The following is a 23,569-nucleotide window of genomic DNA, read 5'->3' on the forward strand; positions in this document are numbered from 1 at the left end:
AAAGGAGTGAGTATGGTAGGATTGCAAAAGAAGAAAGACAAAGGGCAATGAGGTAGCTCCTCAAGCAAAGAAATGGAATTGCTATCAAGGTGCTCCCTAAAATAATTTGTGAAAGTGATAGTTCTTGTAAGGAATAATCAACAGTTGAAGATTAGGGTAGATAAAATTGAGTTTAATAAGATCTAGATGTTAAGTGTAGTAAAATTATACCATGCTTTATGTGTTGAAATTATTAAAACGATTGACCTAACAACTCATCAATTTTCATTAGAAATGTAAGCTTGGTGACAAATGATATGCTAGTTAGAATGTTAATGGGATTTCCCTGTACAGGGGTAAGTTATTGAGGAAGTGACAACTAGTAACAATGACTTATATTTAGAGTTTGAGAAAGTTTGATAGAAAAATGTTTAGTGACTTAAAGAGCATGCTCATGTCAAGGGAGCATAATGAAATATTCAAATTATTGTTTGTAATTTTGGGTGCTATTGTACCCTCCTTATTAGGAATTGTCACGCAACAGTTATTAAAGATGATATGTTGAGATAGAAGCACGTTAGGTTTATATAACAGAATACTTTAAAAAGAGGAAAAATAGAAAAATTTTTTGGTGGATGCTTTTTTTTTTATGGTAAGAATTTAAAATTGTGTATTTTATTTTAAACTTTGTCTTAATTTAGTTGGTTAGTCATGTTAACTCATCTATTTTCATGCAGATATTGTTATTTGAGAAGTTTTTATTGCTTGGTGTTGTGCCACCATCACGAGATCAACTACTTATATATTAGGATGATGAGAAAGTGAACACGATAGTTAAGTTGGGAAGTCTAATGTGTAAGGGCGTCTTTGCTCTTCTGTTGGTACAACTCCAAACGTGAAAGTCAATATGGCTTACCTAATAATACTTCCAATCATGATATTTGATACTTTAGTGAGTAAAGGAATTTATTCATGCATAATGAGAATGCTTGGTCATGGTCTTGTAATAGAACTTTTGAAAATTGAACAAGAAGGGAAATTGTGGGGAGCAGAACCATTAAGGGAGAGATAAGGATAAACACAAACTAAAACAAAATGGCATGTTGTAAGGTATGTGGTTAAGGGATTATTATTTGATATAACGGAGGAAGATATTATGGACATGGATATGGATATGGGAGAGAAGGGTATGTCTGAGCATAGAAATGATGCTGAAACAAATAATATAGACTTGAAACTAATGGGAAATACTAATGAAATTAATTAATATAGACTCAAAACTAGTGGTTGATGTTAAATAACTAATTCCTTTTGTTGATGACAATGCTAAAAGTGCAAAAGGAAATGATTCTGATGAAGTCAATAATGATGATCATGAGTTTATGAGGTCTTAAAGGATGATAAAACTTGCAATACAATCATCCTTTTTAACAACATTTGGGAAGGGAGCCAGGCCTAGTGAGGTAGAACGCCTTTATCACCTAATAACCCAATGAAGAAATAATGATTTCATAAAGGAGAAACTCATTGAGATTGCTTTATTCTTTATTACAATCGAGAAAATGCAATGCTTATGTCTAAGAGACTAGTTAAGTGACATTGTAAGTAATAATAAAATTTAGATCTGCTTAAGTCTTACATGTATTGTGAAATGCTAATGTGTAATCTCTATTGTAGGTTATATGTTTTGTAGACCACGTGCTAATACATAAACAAAAGCAAAATAAAGATGTTCAATGACATATTTTCCCATCAAAGACTTGAACACTTGTGTAATCCATTTTGCATGACTACTAATTGTGATATGTTGCCATTGTGAATAGGCTATTATGTTGCAAGATATAGACAATTGGAAAGTTATTGACAACAATAAATATATGAGGCCAAAAAAAGAAAAATACAACATAGATGATTGTGACTTCATATTTGCTTCGGTGAAAAAAGAAAGCATTGATACTACCATGTTTTTGTCAAGAAGGAGTTTACAGTCTACCTTTTGGATTCATTACTACCTAAGAGTAGTGATTCATTATTTGATGTTATATTCTATGAGAAAATGGAGATTGAAAAGTAAGTGGCTAAAAACTTTTGTAAACTTCTTGCGTATGTAAAGCTTGAACTATATGGAGATAAACCTGACATTGCTTTCCAATTTGCACTTGTCCCATGACAAGACAATGGGTGAGTTGAAATAGTTTAAACATATGTAGGTTGTATATTCATTAATTATTGACCTTTCCTTTGATTCTTATAGGTTTAACTGTGCATATATGTCATATCATAGTTGCAAGGATAGGAAATTTTAATAAATCTAGAACGAAACATCTTAACAATCCCTATCAAGGACATAATAAAGAAGATGGTAGAAGTGTTTTAATGGCTTGTCACTCATGTTGAAAACAAATTATAAGATAAGATGCTGACATTACTTCCATCATGGCAAGGAACTAAGAATAGAAAATAGATTAAGAGTATCGTTCATTATTTTTGTAAACCTTAAGATTATATTAGGTGTATGAACTTTTTGTGCTATTGTTAGAAGAATTTTAGGATACATCAATTGAATTTTCAAATACATGTTTTATATTCAGGTGTTATTTTGCTTGAATGTTTAGTTATATTCAATTTTGAGTTACTGATATCCTGAAATGATAATGTTACTTAGTGAAAATATTCAAATATACAAACTTAATATTCGGATAATTAATGATAAACTGAGAATGTTTCAATTGGTTTGCTTCCATATATTCAAATAATAACATGTGGTATCCTAAAAATGGACGTGTCCAAGGCTTTCTATCTATCTCTTATTCGAATATCCTTCACTCATATTCTGAAAATTATTGAGTTAGAGGCTCTATATCCCCTTAATATTTGAATACAATTAATGCATATTGTGAAAATTATCGAGCCTTAAGCTCTGTATCAGTTACTAAAACTCTCATATTCAAATATCCCTAATGCATATCCTGAAAATGGCCATCTTAAAGTCTTTGTATCAATCACTAACCCTCTATTATTTGAATAAGACAGTTTGTTATCTTGAAAATTGTTAACTTTGGTGCATTATGGAAGACTAGAAGCAAGGATTTTCCATAATATGCAAATATTCTTTCATTATATGTATTAAAAATTTAAATATATACAAGAAAACTTTCATTTATTCAAATAGAAGCTACAAATATTTTCAAAATTTCTAATTTGAATGCATTTTAGAAGGCTAGATGCAAGAGTCTTCAGTCATACACAACTACTCTTTCACACTATGCATTTGGACTTCATTTATACACAAGGAATCATCCATATATTCGAATAACAACTTTTAATATTTTAAAATTTTTTAACTTTGATGCATTCCAGAAGACTAGTAGTAGGGATCTTCAGTCATACACAACTACTCTTCCATGATATGCATTCAGACTTCGTCTTTATGTAAGGAACCTTCCATTTATTTGAATAACAAGTTCTGATATTCTAAATTTTTTTGACTTGGATGCATTCTAGAAGACTAAAAGCAAGGGTCTTCAGTCAAATACATCTGCTCTTCCATGATATATATTTAGGCTTTAACGATATGCAAGAAAACTTTTAATTATTTAAATAACCAAATGAGATATTTTGAAAATTTTTAACTTAGATTCATTTTAGAACATTAAAAGCAACAGTCTTCAGTCATATATAGCTACTCTTTGTAAAGTCTCACTATACTAAACATCATTAATCAATAAAACTCATGGTAATTAAAAGATTTATCCAAAAAGGTGATTACTAAGTTTTAGTTTAAAATCAAGAGATCCCAAGTTTTCTTAACCAAATTGAGTTTAAAACAATCATAAACTCTTATATCATAGTAAAAATAAGTTATGAAAGTATGTGATACCTCAAAAAAGTAAAAGAAATTGTAAACGATTGAAAAACAACTCATGTGCTATGAAATAAGGTAATTCGTCGTGGCTCATGTATGTTGTGCCACGGTGTGTTGCTCTCTATGCCATACGCCGTGGCTTAGGCGCCATGCGCTGTTGCGTGTTGCATGAAATATCAGCACATTCTGCTGTCATTTGATAATAGAATCGAAGAACTTTTGACACATCTTGATTCTCCGTCTGATGTTCGAATGATGTGATTTAAGTATCTACGAAAATCTCTTTACATGAACTAACAAATGGCACACGTTTCACTTCTAAAACAAGTCACACTATGAATTTAGATACCCAAATATAATTTGATCACTTTTTATAACTTTTATACAAAAAAGGTGTCCAAAACCCACAATAAGTGCCAAAAGCTTTTCCCAACTTAACTTGGATCATGTCTATTAGACTTAGTATTATCAATATAACATATCATATGCAATTAAATACTAGTATAGTATAAAATCACTCCTCAACCTCTTTTTACTAAAAATAAAAGGGGGAGATAATTACCTTGGCATTGCATTAAAAATCAATCAAAACATGTTCAAATTATCATTTTTATACTTGCATTAATATTTTGGCCCTATCAACAAATATATCTATGACCTTACATAAATACTTAGGGCCCAAAATACAACTTGGATATTTTAAACAATAAAATAGCGCAAGTGTGATGGTATGCAACCTAGAACTGGCAATCATATACTATTACATAAAATAAATCTAAACTAGAGGCATATAATAGGAATGTACTAATTCTTAACCTCTTGAGTCTTCTCCCTCTCTGCACTAGAGCTAGAGCCTGAAAAGTGTTAAAGAAAAGGGATGAGTCTAGCCACTCAATAACTAAGAAAAAATTTACTCTATGCAGTTATATATCAATTATAAATCAACACATGCATATAAAACCAAGTACTTAGAGCATGCTTAATCACATATCATAACTCATTAATCCAGTTAACATGTTTTTATCTTACACATGCTAGATATATAACCACAAGACACTCAAACATATAATCATGATCCACCACAATACGCGACTTGCCACAACTCAAAACATGTGGCATGTCATATACTTACATAGGCAATGATTAGCCAACCTTATATCCTCCTTATTTTCTCAAACTAAATCTATAGGCTATAACACTGAATAGGACTCCATCTGTGTGACTGGACTACCCAAACTCATCGGTCGTAAGGTGTGACTTAGTCAAAGATCACATGACTCGCTTTCAGACTAAGGCTTCCCCCATTCTTGAATCTCTAAGGTGTCTCATGCTCTAGGCTATTCTCCTCATTGAATAGGTAAAGAAAGTTAGGTTCTAGTCCCTCGATAAATTATGAGACAGTTCCTTGACAAACTACGAGACAAGGCTATACTTTCATGCACTAAAGGGCAGCCTAAATATCATATAAATTTTTCTTTACTCTCAATCTCTAGGCAAACTTTCACTCACTGATCATGCCATAAGCAATGCTCACCTATTTTTCACATTTTCATTTACTCGATATCAGAGTCAACACATTGGGCTCACGATCGAGCATTACCTAAGTAAGCATCAGTTTCTTATTTTCATTTATATCACATAAACACACCTTTTTCAATCACAAATTTCTCATCTTCATCAAATCCATTATTAACTACTTATTTAAAACACATTATAAACATGCAACTCATCTCAAATATCATTTTTGCAATTAAAAACTCATTTTGAAATTTCTTAGCATGTTTAACACATATCAAAGTGATTTGATAAACTTAAGGTTTCATTACATGATGCACTCATTCATAAAATCAAAATTTACATATTAAATGCAAAATTAATACCACATTACAATTAATACAAAACTACTCAAAATAGAATTCTCAAGTTACCTTAAACCTTTGAGAGGTCACAAGTTTGTCCCTTAATGTTATAGCTTCCAAGCTTGAATTCTAAAACCAGTTATAGGTCTCTAAGAGCTAAATTTATAATTTAACAAGTTAACTCCATTAATATTGTCAAACTCAAGTATTCAACTCTCAACTTTACTTCTACATTGCCCAATATTCACTTTACATGAGTTTAAGCCTATATATTGGGTTTATTAATTATCTTTAGTCCCTAATAATATTAATAAGCTATTAAACTCTTATTGATGACATCATACACTTTCAACAAACCACATTAATGCAAATTTTGAATATTTATGGTGTCAAACAATCTAAGATACCAAAATTTATTATACCTAAGTTTAGATACTTCAATCTACTCACATTAATTTTATTTGAGTCAATAATTCAAACCTATAACCTACGAGGACTAAAAATCCACTTTCATCATCAAACTTTAATCATAAACTCATAAATGTAAAAGAGATGGAGAGATTAATGAGTGTAGTACTTACCTTGGGTATTTATAGCCTCCAAAATACCAATGTCACCCAAGAACAAACCTTAACGGAGCTTGGTATGTCTCTTCCATTTTCTCCTTTTCTTTCTCTTTATTTTTGTCTCAATTTTACGAATGATATCTGCAGAAAATGACTATGCATTGTGGCAAACGCATAATGCACCGTGAGGCATGGCACAAAGAGGTTCACATTCCACATCTGAAATGTCTGTGCTTTGCAATGGATGCATTCCACGCCACAGTGTATGGCACAGCAACACCAACTCTTCATTTTCTTCTCCTTTCAATTTTCGAGTGGCCTGACTTGATACCGAACTCATAAATAAGGTTGAAATGCAATTAAACATGATTATTGGATCTCATTGGCCACACACCACTATAATTTACTTAATTGTCTTAATTAAGTTTAGGAAATCAGAGGATTAAAAACTGGAATGTGACATTCTTCTATGATATGCATTTGAATTTAATTATATACAAGAATACTTTCATTTATTCAAATAACAATTTTTGATATTCTAAATTTTTTTAACTTGGATGCATTCTGGAAGACTAGGTGTAAGGATCTTCAATCATATGCAACTACTCTTCTATGATATGTATTTGCACTTCAACTACATACAAGAAAATTTCTAATTATTTGAATAACCAAATGAGATATTCTAAATTTTTTTAACTTAGATGCATTATGAAAGACTAGAAGCAATGGTCTTTAATCATATGCAGCTATTCTTCCACTATATGTATTTGAACTTCAACTATATGTGAGAATACTTTCATTTATTTGAGTAATAGCTTTTGATATTTTGAAAATTTTTAACGACTAGATGTAGGGGTCTTCAATCATATACAACTATTCTTCCATGATATGCAGTCTGGAAGACTAAATGCAAATGCAGGGGTCTTTAATCATATTTTGATATTTAATGGTGCCATTTATTATTGTCACAGCGTGCATTATTATATTTAATTGAGCCATTATCATATGGCTGTTAGAATTATGGCAATGTGCCTTATGATATGACTAATGAAAAATGAGGATATGATGATAATATGATGATTTATATAAATATAACATGAGATATATAAGAAATTGTGAAATATGTGATTGTATGTCTCATATACGCTTTGTTTTAAAAATGTCAATTAATATGCAATTGCATAGAGTAAAGAAACTTTAGTTATTGAGTGGTGGTACTCACTTGTCTCTTAATACTTTATAAGCTATAGCTTGGGCATCTAAAAGGTAAAAGCTTTGGAGGTTTAGGCATAAGTTATTTCGATCACAAATCCCCTTTCTTCATATTAATATATGCGTAATAAATATGATGTTGCCAATTAGGATCATGTTTTGATCTTTACTTGCACTTTGTAATTTACATGACTAAATTTATTGTAATTTAGAACCTTAAAGTTATTGTATAAGCTTGAGTAACCTTTTTATAGGAACAAAATTCTTGTGCAAATGTTTAAAAGAACTAGAATTGCTATTTGAGCAGAAATATCATGTTTTATGCAATGTTAGATTTCCTTTATCTATTTTGATATAAAGGGGTTGAGATTTGAAAATGATATATGTGAGTTATATTGTGCATGTAGTGTGTTGCAAGAGTAGTTCTAGATTTAGTGTGTTTTAGTTGTTGGTTGTAACTTTTGGCATGAGTGTTGGGTTTTGGACACCTTATATATTGCGAAAAGTGTGAAAATGAATTTGGCTATTTACCTCATTCATATGAAATTATTTAAGAGTAAAACACGTGCTACTAGCTAGTGTATAAAAATGGCTTTCTATAAACATCTAAATCACATCAATAGGATATTGGACAGAAAAATAGGAATGACAGCATAGTTGTCATCAAATTGTGCAACATGCTGTGATGTGAGGCACAGCAAGATACATGCCATGGCTCACATGTACATGCTGCTACACATTCCTCTATATAGTCCCACTTATTTTTCAATTAATTTTGAGTCTTTAAACTACCAAATGGTATCACATGCTTCCATACTTTGTTTCTACTATAAATTGAAGTGCTTAGAACCAAATTTAAGTATTTTAAAGTGTTGAAAACTTGAGATTCCAATTTTAAAAACAAATGCATTTGGATTTGAAAATGGTTAATTATGGTTGGGTAACTCATTTGGGTTAGTCTCATGATTATCTAAGATATCATATTTAAATTTTGGATTATTAAGATTGACCTTATAAATAACACCTCACCATTATTATTGAATACGGAACGAATTAACCTAACAAACTTGTGAACTTGGTCACCGGCCGAAAGCAGCGACAAGTTTGTTACACCAAATGAAATGTTGGGTTGGAGACGATTGTGCATAAAGAGCAGGAGCTTTTGCTTGGTTTTTTCTTTCTTTCAATACTGGCAAAATGATGATTATGCAGGTCTCATTTAATGCCAGAGAAGGGTCTAGTTTCAAAATATGACCCAAGTTCTTTTGAGTAAATAAATTTATGGTGAGGTTTTTTTGAGAAAATTTTCCTTTTTTTTTTATGAGCAAGACATGTGAGAAGATTAAAACATTTAATATACATCTATATATTGATGATATTTTTTATAAAATCTAAACTTCTTCTTCTATGGTTGGCTAAAAAAAAAGTCTTCTTCTTTGGATTATATTCCTTTTTTGGATAAATCCCTCCAAAAATAGAGAAATAACAAATTAATCTCGTAAAATGTGATAATACCTTCTAAGTTTCAAGGGACCTATTTGTTGTTAAATTTTTTGATGAAATGACAAAAATACCCTTAATTTTATAAAGTGAAGAAAATTGGTGAGAGACAATTGTAAATGTCTAAATCACTTTAATTATTTACTAAACCATACTTGTAAATTCTAAAATCAAAATTGTGAATAATCAAAAAATATTGCACTTTGTTGATTGAAAAAAACGGTGAGATAATTGTGAATGCTTAAACCACTTTAGTCATTTATCGAATCAGGGTTGTGAACAAAAACAAATGTTGTTATGCTTTCTTAATTAAAAAAATGGTGAGAGAAAGTTACTAACATGTAAACCATTTCAGTTATTTATTGAACAAGAGTTGTCAATGTTAGAATCAAAGTTGTGAAAGAATTTGTTTTTTTGTGTACTTTACTAATTGAAGGAAAATGATGAGAGAAAATTGTGAATATCTAAACCACTTTAGTCATTTATTGATAGTTGTGAATTTCATAATTAAAGTTGTGAAAAAAAGCAATTTTATTATGCTTTTTCAAATTAAAGGATATTTTTATCATTTCATCAAAAAATTTAAGGACAACTAGGTCCTTTGAGACTTAGTAGGCATTATCACATTTCCGAGGGATTTATTTGTCATTTCCCCACATTTTTTTTATTTTTTAAATATTTTTTCCTTATTTTCTTGAGGTTGGGTCTTGCTTTTTTTTTTTTTTTTAAATATGCAATGTTATATAATCCGCAAAAGTAGTATGTGTTGGAACTTTGCAGTGGAAGGCCAGTCCCCGTACGTAATCCCTTACGTCTAAATTCCTCGAAATTCCTTGGGCTTCAATCCAAAAAAGGGGTTTGAAGTAGCTAGTCAGCCCACATAAGTAATCCCATACGTCTTAATTTGTTGGGTCTCAATCGACAGTCCAAAAAATGGCCCAGTTTAAATACTTGGAATGAATAATTGAGGTGGCAGTTTCGTGCAAGCTTCGGGTTTTAAATGCATAGAGACATCTAACGCGATCGTATACATGATGTGAGTTCTGATAATGTTTATTTAACGGTACAGGATGTAACGTATTCGTTTGCACATGTCATGCCATTTGACAAATTTACAGTTTACCATTTTGTATCCCAATCATTGTGATAATCATCAAAAGACAACCTTTATGAAATTATTTTAGTCAATTTGATTCCACATCAACAAAACCAGAAAAAATAATTTTCTGATTTAAAAACCAGAAGACACGTTAGAGCAAAAAAGGGTCGAAGAGAATTGAATATAAGGATTTGGCCTAAAAAAAAAAATCGAAAAAAGGGAACAAATAGCTTGGTAGGAGCATCCAATTCTAATTTCTAACAATCAGTGCCATATCTTCAATACTCAAGTTTTCAATAAATTTATTATATAAACAATTAATATCTTATAAAAAAGTTCTGCAGATAATGATAATAAAAATTTATTGTGCATACAGCAATTTAATTGGAGAAAATTTAACCATTACTCTCAGTTTCTTAGGGAGACATTTTTTTCATTGTCGGCGAAGCTTGCTTTTTATATTTACCCCAAATATTCTGTTTTTTTTTTTAAATCCCAATTCTTTTTTTTTTTTTCCTATCATGAAAAATGGATAGTCATCGTTCCAAAAATAGTCCCATTAAACTAAACCGACCCTGGATTGCTTTAAGCCCACGCAACGTTATGCTGGCACCCAAGGACATTCCCATTAAGTTCAACTTTTCGTTATATAATTAGTAAAGTCAAAAGCAGATCTCACCGTAGGATCATCCTCCACTCATAATCTCTCTCAAGTCAAAATTGCTCACTGGGCAATTGCGTCGCATCGGTTATCATTAGACGACAATAAACCCCGCCTGTATTTAAAAATAGTTGGCCTTCTGCAGTTCTGCCTGCGCCTACAAGCCTTTAGCTTGCGAGCCGTTTCGCACCAAAAATTAAAAAAAAAAAGTTTGCGGGTTGCTGCAAAAACTTCCATGGCGTCCAAGCTCTTAGCTCTGAGCTGCATCCGCAGTAAGGAATGGGTTCCACTATCGATGCGGCCTCATTACCCGTCGATGCCGAATTACCCCAAGGGCGTGACGTTGGAAGAGGGGAGCAACGTCGAGGGGTCAGAAGCCAAGGCCCTTTTCTCCGTCGTCGGAATGACATGTTCTGCTTGTGCCGGTTCCGTCGAGAAAGCGATCAAGCGCCTACCTGGAATTCGTGAAGCCGTCGTCGATGTTCTCAATAATCGAGCGTTGGTGCTGTTGTACCCCGCCTTCGTTAACGTAAAGCACTTTGTTTCCTTTGGCCCTCCTCTATCTTTTCAGTCTCAATGGCTCGGTTAATTGATATTATGACTTTAGGATATGAACACATTTCTTTCTGGGATCTTTCTAGTGATTAGCAGGGGGTCTTAAATTGTTCTTGTTCTTGCAAGGTCTTGAACTTTGATTGCTTCATCGAACCGTTTCAGCTCCTTCTCCTCCTCCTTTTTTTGAGGGATCTCGGGGTGAATAAGCTGAACGCATTTGTGATTAATTGGGCTCTTGTTTCAAAATGATTTTGTTGCTTGAAGTTGAGGTTTCAAAAATTTTGTTTCTCCTTAGTTTTCTTCTCCGATTGTTCAATGTTGTTGATGGGGATAAATGAATATATTGTAGCTACTTATGCATTTTTTTTCTTATATTTTTTAAAAAAAAGGCTGAGATCCAGGATCTTCTATTAGTCCGAAATTCCCTGAAGCTGCTTGCACTTAAGATCTGGATTTTAATTATTGAACCTTGTTGATTGATATAGTGGAATCATATCACATGAAACCAAAGATACATCGACCTTTTCTAATGAGTCTTCAATGGCATCATTTTGTTCTTAATAGTTTATAGTAAAATGAGAGCTCATTTTGAAGCCAATTTAAACGTTTTTTTCCTAGCACTGACTTAGCTATAATTCGTTCCCTAAAGTTTAATTCATTCAACTCAATTCTTGAAGTATCAGTCATTTAATATGTTGGTTTCTACTTTAAAAAGTCATTTAGCCTTTTAAGGACTGAGTTTTCAATCGGATCAAAAAATATAGGGACTAACAAATTAAATGGATAAAACTTGAAAAATTAAGTTGCATTGACTTAAATTTTTAAGAGTCGGTTCTACCGGAATCAAGACTATAAGAACTAAATCATTAATTTCTTTTCCGTTTTTTTTTTCCTTACCTCTTTTCCTTTTCCAAGTTTCAGCTGTTCTATTCCCCTGGAACGACTTACGTAGATCGGTTGTGCATTGTCTCTTACATGAACTTGTTTTTCCTCCATCGCTCTTCTCACTGTCTGGTAGAAATTTTATTAATTTGTGATTCACCCTGGAGATTATGGATATTATCAGGAGGAGACTATTCGCGAGGCCATTGAAGATGCTGGGTTTGAAGCTACATTGGTCAGAGATGAGATGAATGAGGGATCCGTTCAAGTATGTCGCATAACCATATCTGGAATGACTTGCACTTCTTGCTCCTCCACTATTGAATCAGCTCTGCAAGCAATTCCAGGTGTGCTGAAAGCTCGAGTGGCTTTGGCAACTGAAGAAGCGGAAGTACACTACAATCCAAACATTGTCAACCACACTCAAATTCTGAAAGCCATAGAAGACACTGGATTTGAAGCCACACTTATCAGTTCAGGTGAAGACATAGGCAAAGTAGAGCTCCAAGTTGAGGGTGTGCAAACAGAACATTCCATGAGAATCGTTGAAAATTCTCTTCAAGCTCTCCCAGGGGTCCAGGGTATAGAATTATATCCTGAGCTGAACAAAATATCTGTTTCTTTCAAACCAGACATGACAGGACCTAGGAATTTTATCAACGTAATTGAAAGAATTGGGTCTGGGCGCTTCAAGGCTAAACTATTTCCTCAACAAGGAGAACGGAGAGATACTCACAGGCGGGAGGAAATCAAACAATATTATAGATTCTTCTTATGGAGTTTGGTTTTTACTGTTCCAGTCTTTTTAACCTCTATGGTTCTTATGTATATCCCGAGAATTAAGCATGGACTAGACACCAAAGTTGTCAATATGCTTACGGTGGGACAGACTATAAGATGGGCACTTTCCACGCCAGTTCAGTTCATAATTGGCCGGAGATTCTACTCTGGATCTTACAAAGCATTACGCCATGGTTCTGCTAACATGGATGTCTTGATTGCCTTGGGAACAAATGCAGCATACTTCTACTCAGTATACTCTGTACTGAGAGCTGCTAGCTCCCCACATTTTGAAGGGACTGATTTCTTTGAGACCAGCGCAATGCTTATTTCTTTTATTCTGCTGGGAAAGTATCTGGAAGTCTTCACCAAGGGGAAGACATCTAATGCAATTGCCAAGCTCATGAACTTGACCCCAGACGCAGCTATATTGTTGACCCTGGACAATGAAGGGAATGTTATTAATGAAGAAGAAATTGACAGTCGATTGATTCAAAAGAATGATCTGATTAAAATCATTCCCGGTGCAAAAGTAGCTTCTGATGGATTTGTCATCTGGGGCCAGAGCCACGTGAATGAGAGCATGATAACTGGCGAGGCACGTCCTGTTGCAAAGAGGAAGGGTGATCCTGTTATTGGAGGAACTGTGAATGAGAATGGAGTGTTGCATGTCAGGGCAACAAGAGTTGGATCAGAGAGTGCTCTTTCTCAGATCGTTCGACTAGTTGAGTCTGCACAGTTGGCCAAAGCTCCTGTGCAGAAGTTTGCTGATCGTATTTCAAAATTCTTTGTGCCTTTGGTATGCATATGAGAGGATTTGTTCAAGTTATTACTTTATTATCTTCTATCAAGACTTTCAATTTTTTAATAAATGACTTACTTGAAAGGAGTTTATTTTTGCAGGTGATTTTAATCTCTTTCTCCACTTTTCTTGCATGGTTCCTAGCCGGAAGGTTTCATGCTTACCCAAAGTCTTGGATACCATCTTCCATGGACAGTTTTGAGCTTGCTTTACAGTTTGGCATCTCTGTCATGGTCATAGCTTGCCCTTGTGCTCTAGGTCTAGCCACGCCAACTGCTGTTATGGTTGGCACTGGTGTTGGTGCATCTCAAGGCGTACTAATCAAAGGGGGGCAAGCATTAGAAAGCACACATAAGGTAAGCATTTGACAGCTATCTTGCTTTTTGAATCCTTCCATTCTTGGTGCCGTTTTAAATTGAAGCTCAAACTTTGACACGCTTCCATAATTACATGATAAAGGTTGAGAGGAATATTGGAATGAAAAGAATATTTATTGACATCAAAGTTGTTCATTGGGATTAATTTTGCTAATTGACTAAATGGAGTGTTGTAGGCACTGGAATTTCTTCCACCTTTCCTGTGCTGTGCAATCACACATGATTGGTATATGTCTGGTTGTAAGCATCCTCAAGATTTGAAATCTGTTCATGACTCTTTTGCAGGTGAACTGCATAGTCTTTGACAAGACTGGTACTCTCACCATTGGGAAGCCGGTGGTTGTAAACACTAAACTTCTGATCAATATGGTACTCCAAGATTTCTATGAACTTATAGCGGCTGCTGAGGTAAGAGCAATAATCACTTTTGCTGAAAAGCTTAGGCTTCAGCTAGTTCATAATATTTCCTCCAAAATAGAAGAAATGTGGAAAATTTTTAAAAAATTCCAAAATAGACGTGTTCCTAGCCTCTAATCAACTATTACCACCTTTTTTTATAACGGGAAAATTGTATCTACTAGAAAGCCTGTTGGCAATCTGTTGTCCGAGTTCTTTGATCTGTATGTTGCTCAACAACTTATAGTTACGTTTGGCTTGGATTAATATTATTTTACATGCCTATTCCAGGTGAATAGCGAGCATCCATTGGCCAAGGCCATTGTTGAGTATGCCAAGAAATTTAAAGATGAAGAGAACCCGGCTTGGCCTGAAGCACAAGATTTTGTCACCATACCTGGCCACGGGGTGAAGGCCATTGTTCGTAACAAGGAAATTATTGTGGGTAACAAGAGCTTGTTTGCTGACCATAATATTGCTGTTCCTCCTGAGGCGGAAGATATCCTGGCTGAGGCTGAGGGGATGGCTCAAACTGGAATTTTGGTATCTATTAACGGGGAAGTGGCTGGAGTTGTGGCAGTATCTGATCCATTGAAAACAGGTTCTCAAGAAGTGATTTCAATCCTCAAGTCCATGAACATTAAAAGCATCCTGGTAACTGGTGACAATCAAGGAACTGCTGATTCAATAGCAAGGGAAGTTGGAATTGAGGAGGTCTTTGCGGAGACTAAACCAGATCAGAAAGCAGAGAAAGTGAAAGAGTTGCAGGTACACACGAGTCCCATGAAAAAAAAAAAAAAATTGTTGTGTACTTCCTAGTCGAGTTTTGATTGCTGGCCTTATTGTTATGAAGTAAATTGACAAGAATATACTAGTTTTTATTGGAATGCTGATTTTTTTCCTTTTTGTTTTAAAAGGCTGCAGGGTACACAGTGGCAATGGTTGGGGATGGTATCAACGATTCACCAGCACTTGTAGCAGCAAATGTGGGAATGGCAATTGGTGCTGGCACAGACATAGCTATTGAGGCTGCTGACATTGTTCTGATGAAGAGCAACTTGGAGGATGTTATAACTGCAATTGATCTTTCCAGAAGAACATTTTTCCATATTCGTCTCAATTACATCTGGGCTTTGGGTTATAATCTTCTTGGCATTCCAATCGCTGCTGGAGTTCTTTTCCCTTTTACAGGACTCCGACTGCCTCCTTGGATTGCCGGGGCTGCCATGGCAGCATCATCTGTGAGTGTTGTTTGTTGTTCTTTGTTGCTGAAATATTACAGGAGGCCTAAGAAGCTGGACAGGCTTGAGATTCGGGGCATTAGGATAGAATGATGCCTCAAGGTTTTGATTTAGTTTGATGTAGCAGTAGTAGCACAGTGCCTTGTTGTTCTTATAAATAAACTTAGGCAGTTACTGGATCATGTGTGATGAACCGAACCTGTAAATAATGGAAGATAGGTTGATGGTTTTGTTTGCATTTACATTATGCAAGTGCAGTGTTTCTTCATGCATATGTGAATATAAAGATTAACGTTTGTGGTTTTGTAATTTTAATGCAGAGAGGCAGTAATGGAGCAATACCTGTTTGATTAGATAATTTATTTATTCCGTTTATCTTTTCATATTTTACATTATTTTCAATAAAATAAAATAAAATAAAATATGAGGCTAATGATTATAAATTACCCCCCAGTCCTATTTATAACCTCGAATTCATTAATACAATTTTTTTTATAAAAATTAATGAAACATTTACATTTATAATTTATTTCTAAAAATCAGCACTCTCATTATCTACCTTGTCTCAACTTGACTAATGATAATTATAAAAATTTTTAATATTTAAGTATTTTTTACTAGTTTTCTTGAATTTTACTCCCCCTGTTAAAAAATATAAAGTATTTTTTTAGGAGTTGAATGTTTAAAAATGTAAGATATTTTTAATTTTTTGAGATGTAATCATTATCTTTTTTTAAAAAATGTTCCTATTGATGAATGATTTTATATTTATTGTAAGGTGTTTAATAAGGGTAAATATAAAAAGATAGAATTAATTTAAAAGTAAATAATTACTTTATTGAAAAGTGAAATTCAATTAAAAATATTTTATATTTTTAAATGAAGGAAGTAATTTTTATAAAGCAATCCTTATAATAAGAATTAAATGGAGCATAACTTATAGATAGGCTTATGAGCTATGACTATTGGCGAGATATCTAGATTTATAGGTTTTTTTTTCTTTATTTTTTTCCTCCGCTCGTCAATTAAACCTTATACTTTCTATATTTATAATTGGAACTATAATTAAAAAAAATTGCAAAAAATAAAGTTAAATATTCATGAAATTTAAGAATAAATATTATACACCTCTTTCGTTAAAAAATATTAAATATTTTTAACTTAATATCATCCCCCAATAAAATAGTTTTTTATATTTTCAAACTAACACTATCTTTTTTTATATTTATTCATATTTAATAGAGTGTTTTATTTTAAAATAAATATAAAGTGATTTATTCATTAAAAATATTTAAAAAAAGATAATGATTATACCTTAAAATATTAAAAATATATTATATTTTTAAAATTCAATCTCTCAAAAATTATTTTACATTTTTTAACAAAAGAAATACTATTTAATTTGATTTTAAGCAGCGCAATATCGACTTTTGATTTACTCATTCCAATCCTTTTTATGAGACTAATTAACTATTTTCATGAGACTAAATAAATTATTTAAATTTAAAAAATTCATAACTTTTTAAAATTATTCCCAATTAAATTAAAATCTTAAAAGCTTTCTTGGGCACGTAATTTGGTAGTTGAGTCTTGAGATTAAAAATGAGGAGAGACTGGCAGGGGGAAAGAGCAAAAAAACTTCTATTGAAAATGGACAAACTGGTGGGCCTTAGTCAAACGAATCCCGCCACGTGTGACCGCTTCACTGGAACAAGTTTCAACCTTCCTTGATGCTGATAGGCCAATGCCCAATACAGTAATACTCGTACCCTGAAGGCGTGCCTCATGCGCGAGCTCCGCATTTCATTGATTGTAATTGGGTTTCTCTGATTTTTGTGTTCTTCGGCTGCGTGCGATGACTACTCAACCCAGTAATCCAAAGTCTGTTTACGATTTTGTTGTCAAGGTTGGTCTTCTCTGGATTCTTATCATTGTTTTACTTTTAGTCACTTACTGATTGCCCATCTACCTTCGCTTTCCCTTTATGGTATGGGGTATCATAAAAGAAGGATGATCTTATAGTTCCAGGATGTTTTATTGGCCAACCCTATCATGTTTTTAGTTTTGCTGTTGGTTCAGCGCCCTTTTTCATCTGTTTGAAACTAACTAACTTGTTTCTGGAAGTAAAGGGGAATATCAATATAGGTTTCTTCACTGAAACATCCTTTCCACTGCGAACTTTTGAGTGCTTGGACCCTTATATTTGGGGTCTCCATTTTTTAATGTTCGCTTGCAGGATGCTAAGGGAAATGATGTTGACCTTTCTACTTACAATGGAAAAGTCCTGCTGATCGTCAATGTTGCTTCCAAATGGTAAACCTGCATGCTTAACTTGCTATTATTTGCTTCTTTCTTGTGTCTTTTGCTTATTATGCCTTGTATCCTTTTGAAGCTATGATATCTTTTTCGGTGCTCAACCTCTTATCTATTTATTTACTTACTTTTTATTTGGTGCTTTGGAGCTATGATATCTTGTTTCTATTCTTCAATAACTTATTATTCTTCTTGTTCGGGATCGAGGCAGTGGCATGACCAACTCAAATTATACGGAGTTGAATCAATTATATGAGAAGTATAAAGATAAAGGTTTGTAGTTTGAACCCTTTAATTGTTTCATGTGCTGCATTTCAGACCATCACAATCATAATCTTAGCATAAGTGAAAAGGAAGTAACTTGTTGAATTCACAGTCTAAAAAAGCTATTTAATTTAACGTTGAAACTGATCAGTTAATTTAATCTCTTCTTGCTGGTATATTTTCCGCACCAATTCATCTCCTGGTTGTCCATTAGTTCTTTTCTTTGCCAGGACTTGGGACTCTTCCGTGATTGCAGGGTCGGTAAAATGGTAAACAAGCTAACTTCTTAAATACCTAAAGTCTTATCTAAAAAATATGAGATATATGAAAACCCCAAGTTCTGTCATTATATTTGTCATAACCAACATGAGGCTGTTTACTTATTACATAAGGAAATCCTACTTTTAATTTCTGTACTTTGCTTGAGTTTTGTTATAGGTCTTTACACTTTTTTTAGTTTTCAAGTCCCTCTATACTTTTCTCCGTCTACAACGTTAGTCTTATAATTTCAGAGGGACATTGACTTGGCATAAATGGTGTTAAGGTTGATGATGTGTCCGCTAACACTATTAAGTTTGTGCTAATGTGTTAAATGTGTTTTGAGTTGAACTTTTTAATAAACAAAATAAATTAAAAAGCCACATTAGATAAAATGAAAAAAATGCCCAACTTAAACTTTTAGGGGTTTTTCACTACCTATCACTATATTGAGACAGGTTATAACTTTTATTTTATCTAATGTGGCTTTTTTTAATTTTCATTTTGTTTATTAAAAAGTCTAACTCAGCACTCATTTAACTCGTCACTACAAACTTAACAGTGTTAGTGGACATATAAACAATCTTAACATCATTTGTGCCACGTCAATGTTTATCTAAAACTATAGGAACCAACGTAAACGGAGAAAAGTTTAAAGACCTGAAACACTAAAAAAAAGTGCAAGGGCTTATAACAAAACTTGAGTACAGGAACCGTAAGTAGTGCTTTCCCTATTATATAGCTTGAACCCAAAAATGAAAAATCTTGCACGCAGAAAGTGTTTTGAAATTTGGATTTCCATTTACCTTGAGTAGCCTATATGATTTGTGTTGACTGTATAAAACTTTTTGCCTATCTCTAGAGGAGAAGCCCTTTGATGGATGCTGATATTAAAATCTGTCACCTTCATAATAGCTGTTTTTTTCAATTGTTCTTTAACACATTCAACCAATACAAATGAGACTGGGTTTTAACGGTATATTTAGGCCTGGAGATACTGGCGTTTCCATGCAATCAGTTTGGTGAGGAAGAACCTGGTAGCAATGACCAAATTACAGAGTTTGTTTGCACTCGCTTCAAATCAGAATTTCCCATCTTTGATAAGGTATGTCCTCATACAAAGTCTGTTGTAGCTTATCTCGGAAAGCTGTCTTTTTTTACAATTCTTGGTCATTCCAAGGTCTAAAATTTTATTTTGTTTTTATCGAGCTTGTCAAGTGCTTGCTTATGTTTTTGTAGTGACAAAAGGACTATTATAAACAATAGGCACGAATATGCTCTATATCTTGATTTGCTTTTTCTACTGTCTGTTTCTGTTCTAACTGGTGCTGCATTTCGTTCAAGAAATAACGCAGGAATAAGATCATACTAATTGTTTCGAAACTGCTGTATCCTGTATAACTACCAACTTAAATGTTGCTTGTCAAGTTGTGGAGAACTGGAGAAAGTATACCCTTCGTTGATTTTTGCAACTTCTAAATGTGACACAATTATGTTCCATATTGTGCTGGGGTTATTAGATTGAAGTGAATGGTGAGAATGCTTCTCCGTTGTACAAGTTCTTGAAGACAGGAAAATGGGGAATCATTGGGGATGATATTCAGTGGAACTTCGCCAAGTTTCTACTTGACAAGAACGGTCAAGCTGTAGATCGCTATTATCCCACCACTTCTCCTCTCAGCCTTGAGGTAAAGCCCGGGATTTGTTACACATGTTCTTAAGTTTCATGACTCACACTGATCATGCATAAGCTGCGTATGTTTGTTGTTACTGAGGGAGATTGTTTAAAGGAATTTCTTTTCATATTTTCGTAATTATTTTTACATGCTTGTGGTATGGCAGCGAGACATCAAAAAGCTACTCGGTATCTTATGAATTTGAAGAAAAAACTTGGAAGGGGGCATGGTGAATGCATGTATGCCAACAATATCATGTAATGGTGAATCTTTGGCTCGCCTGGAAAAAGAAACGTGTTTATCCCCGCATGCTATATGTTTGGTAAATACTAAGTACTTGGGCCCAAATCCTTTGTCTATAAATGATTAGTGCGTGGAGATTTTTCAGTGAAGTTTCTATTATTGTTAGTATTGACAAATGGGTTTCTGACTTTCTGGGGGCATGCATATCAGATATAATGCTAGTGCCTACACATTCTGCTTTCATAGTAGTAGGTAATCTTACCTACCAAGTGAAGATTGAATCTTTTGCAGAAAAGCATTACGCCGTGAGAGGCACCAAAACAACATACTTTCTACTTTCTAAATGCATTGAAGCCTGCCGGAAGCAAAGACAAGAAACAAGAATAGTTCCTTCTTCTTCTTCTTCTTTTTTTTTGGGTCAAAACAGGAAGCCAACTTGAATAACTGATACGAGGTCTTACAACTCTCAACCTATTATCATCAACTGCCTTAAGAACACAAATGGGTGTATGATCATAGGTACAAAAATGTCATCAGTCACACACATGAGCTAATCTAGCAAGCCTATTTGCACATTCTATAGCTTCTCTAAGGGACAAGAATAGTTCTTACGGCTTACGCAGGGAATATACACTCCTTGTCAAACATGATTTTAGGACAAGCACAAGATGTTAGGGGGCATGAATGCCACCAGCTTTAGAGCTAGAAAACGAGTTCTTTTTGAGCCCAAAAATAGTTAGGACTGGACTCCTGAGTTAGGAGGTATAATTGAATTTTGGACTTAAAAAGACCAACTCTAATGGACTTAAAAATAAAAGATTTGACCCTTCTAGGCTCTATTATTATTATTTTTTCAAATTTTAAATAAAAAATGAAAAATATGGGAACATCATTTACTAACGTTAGAAGTGAATTAAGTTGTGAAACTTAAACTATTATAACTCATCATTTTTCTCATATATCAAGTGTCTCAAAAATAACAATTACCTTAAATGACACGTTTTGTGTATGTTTTTAAATATTGTCAATTAAATTTGTTATTTTTTAATTTTGTTTTACTTTATCAGTATTTAAATGTATTTCTTTAATCTTTTACAAATTACTACATCTGTTAACTTTTAACAAGCATTCTAAAAAGCTAAATATTATTAAAAAATTTATCACTTTGATCATATTTATAACTAAACTTATTTGCATTCATAACCAAATTTAAAAATTATAAACTTTCCGCATAGTTTTGGAATGAAGTAAGAACTCATCATCCTATTTAACTATTAACAAGCATTTCAAAAAGTCAAATATCATTAAAAAAAATTATCCATTTGATTGCATTATAATCAATATATATATATATATATATATATTGCATTCATAACTAAACTTGAAAGTTATGGACTTTCAGCATGGTTCCACAATAATGTGAGAACTCACCATCCTATTCAACTATCAACGAGCATTTCAAAAAGCCAAATATCAATAAAAAAAATACATCCATCTAATTGCATTTATGGCCAAACTTTTTTTGCATCTATAATCAAACTTAAAAGTTATGAGCTTTGGGCACAGTTTTGGAATGATGTGAGAACTCATCATCCTACCCAACATTCAACAAACATTCCCAAAAGCCAAATGTCATTAAAAAATTCATTCATTTAATTTCATTTATAACTAAACATTTTTCTATTGATAACCAAGCTTAAAAGTTATGAACGTTGGCACGTTTATGCAATAATGTGAGAATTCACCACCCTATTCAACTATCAACAAGCATTTCAAAAAGCTAAATATTATTGAAAAATTCATCCGTTTAATTGTATTTATAACCAAACCTTTTTGCATTTATAACTGAACATTTTTAATAAAATCTTATTTTTATAAGATTGTCTTATATTTTAGAACACCAAATTTTTTTAAAAATATCTTACAATTTGAGATGGAGGGAGTATAATGCAAGAATATTAAAATATTTAAATGAGTGTAGATTATTTTTCTATGGACAAGTCTAAACTAGATAATTATTTGGTTGAATCGATACTTAAGTCTCATAATTAGATGACGCTGCTGTGTTATTGGTTTGTTGTGGGTTTATTTAAATCTATTTTTCTATACTTAATCTTGTGTGTAATATTTTTTTTTATCAATATATTTATTAAGTATTTAAATTTTAAAAAACAAAAGAACCTAACCCTTTAGTTCTAAGAGCCAAGGCCGGGCTTCGAAAAATATAGTTTTAAAGTATTTTTGAGATTTTTAAATGTAATCTTTTTACTCTTGGCCAATCTTAATTCCCAACTCTAACAAGTTGTTTTTAGCTTTTTACACGATGTTATGATCCAAAGCTTATCTACGACATGGTAGTTTCGATGTTTTCTTTCGGCAAGTGCACATGTTGAAAATAAATAAATAAAATTTTTTAAGATAATCCAAATTTTCCCAAGTCTTACTACATGAAAAATCGGTCAATTGAAGGCAAAACATGTATCCTGCTCAAACTTGCCACTTGTAATGGAGGTATTGGAACAAGTGTCAGCTTTCAATAATATGATAACGTTGATATAATCAAATAATGTAATTTAATTTTGATTATGACGTGGATGCGCATAAGTTTGATAAATTTAGGTAGTCGGTAAATTAAGTACATATTTTTAAGAATAATTTCTCTATGATAATCGTGAGCAGTTGGTACGTAACATCAATCATGGCATCATCTACTGTAAAAGAAAGACCCTTTCATTTTAATACTGAGACATGCATGGTACGACCCATTCATTTTAATACTGAGACATGCATGGTACGATAATGCATTGACTTATTCAGCACTGGAATCTCTTAGGGAATACTCATTCTCGTACATATAATAATCCACGAACTTGCACCTTGGCTTATTGATTGTTTTTGAATTTCTCTTATCTTTGAGTGATCTTGGGTATGAGTACCGAACCCCCTAATCCAAAATTCGTGCACGATTTTGCTGTCAAGGTTGGTCTTTTGATTGTCTATAACAAAGTGAAAGCTTTCTTTAATCTATTTGAAACTTAGGA

The 23,569-nt window shown here is 33.0% G+C and overlaps 2 protein-coding genes across 2 annotated transcripts; both read left to right on the forward strand.

Annotated features, from left to right (window-relative positions):
* The first annotated feature begins 10,870 nt into the window (after nt 1–10,870).
* LOC129323161 (probable copper-transporting ATPase HMA5) lies at nt 10,871–16,083 on the forward strand. The gene is made up of 6 exons (XM_054969743.1): nt 10,871–11,270; nt 12,363–13,757; nt 13,862–14,116; nt 14,423–14,545; nt 14,825–15,301; nt 15,451–16,083. Exons 1-6 carry the CDS (start codon nt 10,977–10,979, stop codon nt 15,865–15,867), a joined length of 2,961 nt encoding a protein of 986 aa, XP_054825718.1. The 5' UTR covers nt 10,871–10,976; the 3' UTR covers nt 15,868–16,083.
* Nucleotides 16,084–17,522: 1,439 nt separating this feature from the next.
* Nucleotides 17,523–20,771, forward strand: LOC129284330 (probable glutathione peroxidase 8). The gene is made up of 6 exons (XM_054919764.1): nt 17,523–17,680; nt 18,011–18,087; nt 18,299–18,360; nt 19,596–19,714; nt 20,130–20,297; nt 20,452–20,771. Exons 1-6 carry the CDS (start codon nt 17,630–17,632, stop codon nt 20,482–20,484), a joined length of 510 nt encoding a protein of 169 aa, XP_054775739.1. The 5' UTR covers nt 17,523–17,629; the 3' UTR covers nt 20,485–20,771.
* The last annotated feature ends 2,798 nt before the right edge of the window (nt 20,772–23,569 follow it).

The sequence above is a fragment of the Prosopis cineraria genome, unplaced genomic scaffold (genome assembly GCF_029017545.1).
Source record: "Prosopis cineraria cultivar Desert tree isolate PC_DT_omini unplaced genomic scaffold, ASM2901754v1 PC10, whole genome shotgun sequence".
Taxonomy (NCBI): Eukaryota; Viridiplantae; Streptophyta; class Magnoliopsida; order Fabales; family Fabaceae; genus Prosopis; species Prosopis cineraria.

Excerpts from the sequence above, each read along its gene's own strand:
- LOC129284330 (XM_054919764.1), top strand. The coding sequence starts at position 17,630 with ATGACTACTCAACCCAGTAATCCAAAGTCTGTTTACGATTTTGTTGTC. Across the intron at positions 19,715-20,129 it reads AATTTCCCATCTTTGATAAG|ATTGAAGTGAATGGTGAGAA; the intron begins GTATGTCCTCAT and ends TGGGGTTATTAG. Across the intron at positions 20,298-20,451 it reads CTTCTCCTCTCAGCCTTGAG|CGAGACATCAAAAAGCTACT; the intron begins GTAAAGCCCGGG and ends GTGGTATGGCAG.
- LOC129323161 (XM_054969743.1), top strand. The coding sequence starts at position 10,977 with ATGGCGTCCAAGCTCTTAGCTCTGAGCTGCATCCGCAGTAAGGAATGG. Across the intron at positions 14,117-14,422 it reads CATTAGAAAGCACACATAAG|GTGAACTGCATAGTCTTTGA; the intron begins GTAAGCATTTGA and ends ACTCTTTTGCAG. Across the intron at positions 14,546-14,824 it reads AACTTATAGCGGCTGCTGAG|GTGAATAGCGAGCATCCATT; the intron begins GTAAGAGCAATA and ends TGCCTATTCCAG.